Source organism: Labeo rohita, chromosome 6, assembly GCF_022985175.1.
Source record: "Labeo rohita strain BAU-BD-2019 chromosome 6, IGBB_LRoh.1.0, whole genome shotgun sequence".
Classification (NCBI taxonomy): Eukaryota; Metazoa; Chordata; class Actinopteri; order Cypriniformes; family Cyprinidae; genus Labeo; species Labeo rohita.
In genome coordinates this window covers 9,634,659-9,646,313 of record NC_066874.1, presented here as the reverse complement: position 1 = coordinate 9,646,313, position 11,655 = coordinate 9,634,659, and the positions used below count along the sequence as shown (strand labels likewise).

General features: G+C 34.3%; 1 protein-coding gene across 1 annotated transcript in view; it reads right to left on the bottom strand.

Annotated features, from left to right (window-relative positions):
- Positions 1 to 298: 298 nt before the first annotated feature.
- The window catches only part of asic4b (acid-sensing (proton-gated) ion channel family member 4b), a 51,441-nt gene continuing 40,084 nt past the window's right edge, over positions 299 to 11,655 (bottom strand). Inside the window, exons 6-10 of the mRNA XM_051112999.1 lie at positions 8,631 to 8,784; positions 8,017 to 8,108; positions 3,249 to 3,328; positions 2,978 to 3,157; positions 299 to 2,886 (exon numbers count right to left, since the gene is read on the bottom strand). Of these exons, the coding sequence (XP_050968956.1) occupies positions 2,785 to 2,886; positions 2,978 to 3,157; positions 3,249 to 3,328; positions 8,017 to 8,108; positions 8,631 to 8,784 (608 nt within the window). The 3' untranslated portion in view covers positions 299 to 2,784. The remainder of the gene's footprint in view (positions 2,887 to 2,977; positions 3,158 to 3,248; positions 3,329 to 8,016; positions 8,109 to 8,630; positions 8,785 to 11,655) is intronic.

Genomic DNA, 11,655 nt, shown 5'->3' with positions numbered 1-11,655 from the left:
ACAAACCCTGCCCACTGCCAATTCTAAAAATGTATCCATTTTAATCCACCTGTTATGTTTTTAAACTCTGAACTGAATCCATTAAGTCTAAACGTCTTGACTGCATGACTGAGTTGACCAGTGGGTTTTGTGCTTTTGAAACGACATGAGGGTTAGTAAGTAATGACAGAATTTTCAACTAAAAACATATGCCTATGAATACACTAGCATTTGTGTAAAAACAAAGAATACTTGGGGCTAGTGATGGTGCTGGGAAAGAGAATGTGAATAAACTGTTTTTTCTGTAATTGTAGTGAGAGGATTTGCTTTGCATTTTTATTGTGGCTACAGCTGAGAGAAGAGAGGATAAAGTATGTTTACAATACTGGACAGTTTAGAAAGGGCGAATGTATAAAGCTATTTCCACAATGTATTTTGCATTATTCCAGTTTTCTGAATCCACCCATGTTTGAAATACATTCCAGTATTCCACCCACACTTCCTTTTCCCGTGAGCTGTGGCTGTCTGGGACAACATAACTATATTGTCCACGTAAAACTCTGTGCCTTTAAATCTGCTTCTTCACGGTGAAATGCATCTCAGCTATGCAACCCACTTTTTTTGTTGTTTTGTTTTGCCCATAAACCAAATATTTAAGACTATTTATGTCAAAATTATGTTTAGGTGGTTGGTCTGTTTGTTTTTTCCTTCCATATTTCCTTTACAATAGATGTCTGTGAGCAGAGAACCAGGTGTTGGACTCTTTGGAACTGAAATGAGCTGTAATGAGATTATAGAGTTAGTGCATCACACTGCAGATGTTTACTGTGTACGCCGTGCTGCTGCTAACAGAAATGGTTACAGATGAAGAGCTTAAAGGGGTCATCGAATGCTAAGATCACTTGTACATGTTGTTTGAACATTAATGTGTGTTGGCAGTGTATGTACAAATCTACCCTATAAAGAGAAAAATCCATGCAGTGGTTTTTAATTAATCTGTAAAAATAATATCCCCTCACTTCACTTACAGCAGAAGTGAGTATAAGGGTTTTTTTTATAAACCTTTGCGATCGCCTTTCCTAATAATGTGCTAGTTAGCAAGATTAGCGGCTAAAGGCGGCTAAAATAAACATGCTCATCACTCCACATCGAGAAGAGAGGGGCGGGGCGAGCAGAGCTCATTTGCATTTAAAGCAGCCTCGACCAGAATGAGATGATTTTTGCAAAGCTGTTTTGGCAAAGTAAAAAGGTGTTGTTTTACACTACCATTGAGAATTTTTAAGCAAAGTATATTATAGACTTTTCATTAAGACCCTGAAGAATCATATCAACTTGTGGAAAATGGGCATCCGATGACCCCTTTAAAAAGCTCTAATTCTATTTGTTGAAAATGTGTCCATGTAGGTGACGGTATAGTTTAATTATTATAATTATATTACTATCTTTATGTGATCACAACCTATTTGCTCACAACTTGCATTACAGTCATTAGCGCACCCATGTGATGTTCTGTTAAAAAAAAAAAAAAAAAAAACTTTTATTCACCAAATACTTCCACAATAACTTGCAGAACTGCATGATTCCATATAACATTTCTACCCTTGAATGTCCACCGTTTTGCAGCCACCAGACTTTGACTTAGTGTTGCAAAGTTCATACAAAGTGGTGTTGATAAAACATGATAGGTGTTTGTGTTTTAGTATTAGGCCCACTAGATGGCAGTAAAAGCCGATTTTTTCATGTACAAGGTTAATTGTGGAAATTCTGCATATTCAATCAGAAGGCTCTGTCTCCAACATGTTATTCAAGACATGAAATTATTAAAAAAAAAGGACTGATGGTGGTTTTAAGGTTATACTCTGACAGCTTTGTTTCATCTGTAGTCAGTGTTACTGTTCTAGTCCTTTTCAGACTGATGATATTATTATTATTAATATTATTTAAGATTTATGACCAGATGGAAATGATGTATATTCACCAAAATGTTACTACAATTTTAAATATCTATTTGTATTTGAATGTGCTTGTATTTGAAAACAAAATAAATATCACCTTTACATTTTTATATTCATATAAAGAATATTAGTTAATAGTTTTAATTTTATTTATTTTTACTAGAGATGATTTTAGCAAACAGTGTGCTCTAGTTGTGATGTTTTCCATGTTTCAAACGTAGAGACAGACTGCTTCATTATAAAGACTACAGCACAATGGAAAAGTTACATAAGACTGAAAAAGAACATAACACCTACTCACAGAGAAACGAGTGCTATATTTTAGCTTTTCTCCTACTGAGAAGTCTCATTATGTTATTAAGAAATGTGAAAAGGTGAAATGGTGCAAGCACTGTACATTACCAAAGGAAGAGCCATGTATAAAACCAACTTTTTTCTTCACTAAGCAACAGCTGTGCTTGCTTCATCTCTCTGTTTTTCTTATACCTTTCATTTAGTCTCTATTTTTGTCCTATCAAATAGGTAATTTATATGAAATGCAACATTCATATCCTCTCTGGTCCTTTCTTCTTTGAAGTCCACGATAGGTCCATCCAGATGGAAATCAACAAAAGCACATGTGAAACACATGGTGTGGTTTCTTCATCTGGTATTGACTTGAACAATGAGAACAGTGACGCTGTGACTGGTTTAAGCCGGTTTCACACAAGGTCCTGGATTAGGCTTTGGCTGTAGCTTTTAGAAGTGGAAAAAAAAAGACTTTTGTATTTCAGTGTGCAGGGTCCATCCAGGATCCCAATTTCAAGTTCAGTGATATGAAAAAATAAATAAAGAGAAGAAGAGGCGTCCCTTAACAAGCAAAGTCCTGCTGTAGGACTGCTTGTGCATTGTGATGATTTGGTAATATTGAAGTTGGATGTGCACTGTGCGGTTGAGCCACTTCATTAGCTGCCTGTTGACAAACAAATCACATGATGCGGATCATCAGTTATTATTTGCAATGTGTAAAGCCATCAAAAAAACACTATGTTTCTCTGACTCACCTTGACTTTGACTTCTTCGAATCTTACTGTAGCTATAGTTCCGGCTGCCAGCTGAGCTCTCAGGTTCTGTTCTCGCAGGTTCTTTGTTCTCTGGATCTGCTCTTGGATCAAGTTCCGTTGGTTTTGTTGTTTCTGACTCTTTTTTGGTTTCAGGAGTTGCTTGATTTTGTGTTTGACCACCTACAGAGATAAAGATTAAAAGAAGACTGAAAGGACAAGAGATATATTATGATAGTGTGTTTGAATGTCATGCCTTTCACAGTGAAGATACCTCATAGATATAGTCAAGAATTTCCAGTATAGTAAGAATACTGGCCCCAATGAAGAGTCCCATCTGTCCACCAATATCTCCTGGAAATGGAAACCAAATGATGACATAAAATAGTTACGTCTTTTTCTGTATTCATTTCTGTATTCTGTAGAATGTCTACTAGCCAAAACAACAACATCAGAAATAAACAAGATTATCAATATCACAGGTCTGATTTAATAATATTTATTTTAATATTTATTATTAAAGCTGCATTATGTAAGTTTGTCCTCTTTGTCGCCATCTCTGTTTGAAAACTGCAATTGCAGTTATTTGCTTTTTACATGGGTTGTGCATTGGCATGGCTCCTTAGCATGGATGAATCTAATGATTTGAGGTGTATGTGTTGGCTGCTAAATCAACGTAGCAATAGGGATATTCAATGTACTTCGGAATTACAGATATTACGTCTTGGAAGTATGTCCAAAATAAGAAGTTTCACCCGAAAATGTCATCTAAACAAGTAAATAACATCCATGCTGGAAAAAAACAGCTAAAACCAGCCTAAGCTGGTTGGCTGGTTTTAGTTGGTCAGCAGGCTGGTTTTAGAGGGGTTTTGGCCATTTCCAGGCTGGTCTTAGCTGGTCAGGCTGGGAGACCAGCTAAAACCAGCTACTTCCAACTTAAACCAGCCAAGGCTGGTTTTAGCTGTTTTTTTCAGCAGAGATGTCTGCCAGTTTTGTTCTGACCAACCGAAAAATAAGGTTTTACAATAAATCGCGCTACCAATGGTGATTATTTCTAATGATCTCAAAGTTAGTTTAGCTTATGTCAAACCGTGCAACACTTATTTTTATACTTTGTTCTCAGTTTTTTAAGATTAAAGGAGAAGTCTACTTCCAGAACAAAAATGCACAGATAATGTACTCACCCCCTTGTCATCCAGGATGTTAATGTCTTTCTTTCTTTAGTCGTAAAGAAATTATGTTTTTTGAGGAAAACATTTCAGGATTTTTCTCCATATAACGGACTGATATGGTGCCCCGAGTTTGAACTTTCACAATGCAGTTTAAATGCAGCTTCAAATGATCCCAAATGCATTTGTAAATGATCCCAGCCAAGGAAGAAGGGTCTTATCTAGCGAAATGATTGAATATTTTCATAAAAATAATAAAATTTTATATACTTTTTAATCTCAAATGCTCATCTTGTCTTGCTCTGCCTGAACTCTGTGTATTCTGGCTCAAGACAGTTAAGGTATGTCAACAAACTTCAAAAATCATTTCAAAATCATCCTACATCGCTGCAGAAGCACTGACCCAGTCTATGCAAAGTGAACATGCAAAGAAGATCAAACACCCTTAACAAAAAAAGGTAAAACAGTGATACAGGACGATTTTGAAGTTGAGGGAGAACATGAGATGGGAGTTTTTCGACATACCCTAACTGTCATGAACCGGAAAAAAACGGAGTTCAAGAAGATCAAGACAAGACGAGTGTGTGACATTAAAAAAGTATATTGTATTATTTTTATGAAATTAACCAATCGTTTTGCTAGATAAGACCCTTCTTCCTCGGCTGGGATCATTTACAATTTGGGATCGTTTGAAGCCGCATTTAAACTGCATTTTGGAAGTTCAAACTCGGGGCACCATTTCAGTCCATTATATTGAGAAAAATGCTGAAATGTTTCCTTTAAAAAACATAATTTCTTTATGACTGAAGAAATACATTAACATCTTGGATGACAAGGGGGTGAGTACATTATCTGTAAAATTTTGTTCTGAAAGTGTTCTTTAATCTTAAAAAATTCAGAACAAAGTATAACAATAAGGGTTGCACAACTGCATCCGGGATCGTTTCAAGCCGCATTTAAACTACATTCTGTAAGTTCAAACTCAGGGCACCATATCAGTCCACTATATGGAGAAAAATGCTGAAATGTTTTCCTCAAAAAACAATTTCTTTATGGCTGAAGAAAGAAAGGCATGAACATCTTGGATGACATGGGGGTGAGTACATTATATGTGAATCTTTGTTCTGTAAGTGGACTTCTCCTTTAACAACATCAACATTGCATGACTGTATTTAGTGTGTATTAGTGTTATCTGTAGGCTATATTTTAATTTAAACCTCAAGCATCCTTTGGGACAAATTTGTGCAAAATCTTATATATATATATATATATATATAGATAGATATAGATATAGATATAGATAGATAGATAGATAGATAGATAGATAGATATAGTTTCTTTCATCTGAGTGGTACGACTTGGCTACTTTTCCTAAGTTTGCCACCTGAACACAAAAAAATGTGACTTGATTCAAGTTAAGTGGTTGAAAAAAAGCTCTTTAATTTGTCCTTTGTGAACAAAAATGGGCACCCATATGGAAATGAATGGGAAATACTAAAATTCAAAACATTTTTTGTATAATTTGTCCAATAAAAATTAATACATCCAGCACAATGCAGATCATACATACACATAAATGAAGGGGTGAGCCTATACAACATTCTCAATGTGGCAAACACTCACACTCACACTCACACACAACTCTGTATAGCTATCTTTGTGAGGACATACATTGACACAATGTATCTTTAGCTCCTTACCCTAAACCTACCCATCAGAAATAAGTGCCAAACCCAAACCCTTACCCTAAACCTAATTTTTACCCAGTGCTTGAAGTGGAAAACTGGTGCTGGTACTCATTTTGATATTTTTGATATTTTGATTAGGGCTGTCAGTCGGTTACATTTTTAAAAATCTAATTAATTACATAACGTGTCAATTAATTAATCTAATTAACCACATATTAATCGAAAAATAAATTTGGCTGTGAAAATAGCCACAAAAGATTATTTAAAGTTATTTTTTGTGATAAATGAGAAAGAAGCAAGTAGACATTACAAATTGTAGCTTTAGAAAGAAATATTTTATTTGATTCAGCATAAAATTTATTACACATAAACATTTAGGCTGCAATGGCCTAATGTGAATTATGGAAGAAGATAATTTGAGAAACATCTCAGTATTTTTTGTTCATACAATAAAAATCATGGTAACTAAAACAGCTTTGTTACCAACAGTCTTCAAAATACTTTCTTTTATGTTCCACAAAAGAAAGGTTTGAAATGACATGAGGGTGAGTAAATGACAGAATTTATTTTTTATTTTTTTTGGGTGAACTATCCCTTTAATTATCATTATTATTATTATTGTTGTTATATTTTCTCAGTGAAATGGTACTCTAAATAAGAAAGTAAATCTGCCAGTAGGTGGCTGTAAATTATTAGTTCAAAACGTGGATTCATTCAGAAACTATAAACACTGATGTGTTGCTCAGAGACGTGCAACAATTCTTTTTTAAAGGTAATATGTTCTCTGCAAAACTGAGCAAAAACACATAATATAATGCTTAAAATATAACACTATATCAACTTCTTATTTACTGAACTGTTGTACAAAATCACATTTAAACTCGTGATAGATCAAAATCAAAATCAGCACGTGTCATTGCTCATGGTGCCTGTGTGACAAAAGACATACAGAGGCATTTTTTGCACCAATATCTTGAATTTTAGGGCATAACTGCATTTATGGAGTTGCTGCCCTGTATCATATTTGTCAGCAGTCAACTATATGAAATATAAAATTATGTACAGATCTGGGGGTTAAAATATTTTAATCGCATTATTTTTCATAACTAATTAAATACGTTAAGGTGTTAAACTGACAGCCCTAATTTTGATATTTTGATACCATCATATGTCAACAAGATGTCACCAAAGTCACCAAAATGTTGAACTTACTGGAATGAATTGTTTTACTGAAGTATAAGAAATATTAAATATAACATAAAAATAAGCGTATTTTACCAAAAAATATGGTACTTTTAATTATCTAATTAAAATTATCCTACCATTCGAATGTCATCGAAAGAAATTTTTCTTTTAATGACAAAAAATAATTTAATGTTCCTTAGAACTCATTTTAAAATGAGAAGTTTAATTATTCCAGCTGCTGAAAGAAGAGGCTGCAAATGACCCACCACCTGCAGCATCCACAGACAAATGACCTGAATCACTTAATTTATAAAACATTATTATAAGCTTCTCATTATGAATCAGGCTGAAGAAAGGAAATACTTCTGAACACTGATTGGTTATGTACTTGCCTTGTAACTGATTTTGGTTCAATTTTATCAAAAAATTACGTAATGGAGCTTTAATTAAAAAAAAGTGATCTGCTGATTTCTCAATTCTCAGCTTTCTCAGCTGTGTACTAAACACATTGAAGCTTGTCCTCCACTGACATCCATAGAAAATGCCAACCTGTTCTCATTCCCAGTGCATTTGATAATGGAAATTATAACCCAGCATATATTTTCATAAAGATACAATTTTCACACCAATGTCAGTATATTGACAGCAAATGTTTCTTACTAAAAGGCTAATTGCCAAAAAACAATGACGCACAAAAGTTTTGGACATGTGGCACTTATGATACCCCTAGGGAGAGAGAATGGCTTGAAAAAGTGGCCGCTTGCCTCCAATTGCAATCTATACATTCCATATATGACTTTCTGAATGTCTACAACACTAGACCCTATTGACTTTTATTATTTGAACACTAAAGACATTAGTGTCTCTTTTGTTGTGCAGAAGAAAGTAAGTCAAAGAAGTGACCTAATTTTCATTTCTGAGAAGGCTGACACGCCGCACCCCTGATGACCATAACAGTTGCAGTACAGATGTTTGTAATGTGTGGGGATTGCAAACCTACCTAACAGACCAGCGATGTCGTATGCTTTCTTCTGTTCTATTGTCTCATAGTTAAGAGCCTCAAAGAAAATATCCAAGATGAGAAAGTTGTCTCTGCACAATGAAAAGTTTAATAAAAAAATTTTAATTCCCTGCATGGAAACAGTATGGAAATGAGCCCATTATTTTTGGTATTATGGAAAGAAAAGGATTAGCACCAAAAATAGTTAAAAAATAACAATTAGTGGAAACCACAGAATGTCATTATAGAGCAGTCTATTAAAATAGTTTTTTCTATTATGGAGCCAATGAATGGAAGACCACAATTACATTTTTCATCCCATTATATAACTGACAGAAACGAGCCCGCCTGTTTGGACAAAAGAAATCCTGCTATAGTTATTAGAAAAGGCTGATAGAATTTGTGAGAGAAGCATGTTTTGCAAAAGAAACAGTAATAAATAAAAAATGCTGTGCAGGTATCCTTGCTAAACATATTTAGTTTCCTATGGAAAAAGAAAAATGCTGGGTTTGTTTCCTCTCTGGTCTGTCTGAGAGTATAATGTTCAAATATGTTCAGCAGCAAAATGAAAACTACCCCATGAGAATGTGTTGCAGTTTACGCATTAGACTTACCTGATGTATTCCTCCGATTTCTGGTATTTGCGAGAAAGGTAGCGAGCAGAGCCCCTGCTGGGGATTTTAACCATAGAGAGCTCTTTTCCATACCGAGTCAAATTACAGGGTGTCTCGCAGGGGCATGAGTCACCAGTGCTCTTCTGGAGTAAAGCTGCAGGAAAAGAGTTCAGGAAATGTTGATGAATTATATTTTCTGAGGACAAGAACTGGTGTTGTAGTTATCATTAATAATCAAGCTCTCAGTGTTGTTCAATAGTTATATGCATATAGTTATAATAATAGTTAGTACAATAGGGAGTTATTAAACCCTACTTTAAATCAGTGGATTTGTGAATGATTGCTGGTAATTGTTACTATTAAAGGGGTCCTGTTATGTTTTTTTACAAAGTCTTGATTTTGTTTTAGGGGGTGTACTAGAACATGCTTTCATGCTTGGTGGTTCAAAAAACACATTATTTGTAACATAATTTACATTATTACAATACATTTCTCCCAGCCTGGCACATAAGCCTCTATTAGTTCCTGGTTTAATGAAGGCCCGCCTTCTGAAAAACAAAATGTGTTGTGATTGGTTAGCTGTCCCACTGCGTTGCAATTGGCGAACAGCTTAGACAGTGTTTCAGTACTGCCACACCCCTTGTCAAAGAAGCAAGTTCCGTGTACAACTGTTAGCGCAAGCTAGATTAAACTGATTCTTACGTGTTAAATATGGATATTTTTCTTACAAAAACGCATCGATTCGCTACAGGAGTCCTTTATTAACCCTGGAGCCGTGTGAGGCACTTTTTTATTATGGATGGATGCATATTATTGGACTTGTTTTGGACTGCTGAGGTGAAACACCCATCTATGCCGTTCTAAAGCTTGGGAGTGCCTGGATAAATGTTAATATAACTCCGATTGCATTCGTCTGAAAAAACAAAGTCATATACATCTAGGATGCATAGAGGGTGAGTAAATAATATGCTACAGTAGTGTTGGGTCCTATCATATACATGATATTATCGTGCTAATGTATTTAATTATTTACATACTTAGTTTCATTGCCCGAAACCAGCTCCAGCATAAGGCTAAAAGCAGCCTAACATTATCAAAGAACATCATCACTGATTAGTCTAGCCTATTCTAGTGCAAGTTTAGGCATTTTAAAAAACACTTGCGTTATAAGTGAAGCTATCAACACTGTGTGATGAATAAATCTCTTACCACACTCTGCACACATCTGCGGTGTGTTACTAATGGACCGTGTTGTGACATCATTGCATGCAGAAAACAAACGTTGTAGTCCAAAGGAGCCGCTCGTTGTAGTTCTTGAAAAGGGATTTTTTAAAAAAAATGAAATATCTCCTTTTGGAGTAGACTTTGAGATTTGTAACTTTGTAGGTATTTTTTATGCCCAAAGATACACACCACACACTGACTAAAGTTCAAAAGGTGAACAAGCATAACAGCACCCCTTTAATGGCTGATTATTCAATATTTAAATGTAAAAAAGTACAGATGTGTCAAAAATATGACTCAAGTATCCACATTTTATTTTTTAAAAGTTAAAATATAAACATTTTTCTTAGCTTTAACTTGACTTTTGAAAACTAGAGGTCATACAGATATTTTTTTTTAGTATTTTTGATGGAAAACTTAAACTCTGTCAAAAATCATTATTGTCTTACAGTTCTGACTATTTAAATCTCACAGGAGATGTTAAACTAAAGCCAATATCCTGCAACCTGTCACCTATATATTCTCAGTTATATTTTTAAGTCTTTTAACTTTTGAAAATAATGATTTTTAGATGAATAATCAATACTAATCTTAAATCATATTCACAAGTTCAAATATTCAAAAGTTCAAGGCCTATGTCTGAAAGGACTAGTTAACTGAAAAAAATGTAACATTACTCATCAATTGCTTGTCCTTGTCTTTAAAAATCACATTTGGATAAAAAAAAAATATATATATATATATATATATATATATATTTTAATAACTGGGAAAAAACTTAAGCCATATAACTTATGTACTTTTAAGTCTACATGAATTTGTAATGAAGTAAAAGTATTATTTTTTATATATTGATATATTGAAAAATGTCACTTAATAGCACTTTATCTATTTGTGTCAATAGATTTTAATTACAGTACATATTTTTAAGGCTGTTTTCTCAAAATGAGTTTTTTCTCTTACATAAATCTCCACTTCAGTAGCACTTACACACACCAAACTTTACATTTTTATTCCTTTCTATATCCTGAAGGTTTTTACAGAGGGATTTGTTCATATATAATCTGCTACATTATATACAAACATTTATTCTCCAAAAAAGTTCACTTCCAGAACAAAAGTTTACAGATAATTTACCCACCCCCTCTTTCTTTCTTTAGTCGATAAGAAATAGTTTCTTGAGGAAAACATTTCAGGAATTATCTCCATATAATGGACTTCAATGGTGCCCCCAAGTTTGAACTTCCAAAATGCAGTTTCAGCGCAGCTTCAAATGGCTCTAAACGATCCCAGCCAAGGAAGAAGGGTCTTATCTAGCGAAACGATCTGTCATTTTCAGAACAAATTGACAATTTATATACTTTTTAACCTCAAACACTCAGTTTTTTCCAATTCAAGACAATTAGCGTATGTCGAAGAAACTCCCGTCTTGTTTTCTTCCTCAACTTCAAAATTGTCCTACATCGCTGCAGAAGTAGTGTTTACAAAGTGAACATGCAATGGCCTTTACAAAAAAAAATGTAAAACAGAGATGTAGGATGATTTTGAAGTTGAAGAAGAAAACGAGATGGGAGTTTTTCAACCTACCCTAAATTTATTGACCTGGATTACACAGACTACGCATGCGCATTGCAGAGACGAGACAAGACGAGCATTTAAGGTTGAAAAGTATATAAACTGTCAGTTGTTTTGAAAATAAGAGCCTTTATCCTCATTTGGAGCCATTTGAAGCTGCATTTAAACTGCATTTTGGAAGTTCACACTCGTGGGCACCATTGAAGTCCACTATATGGAGATAATT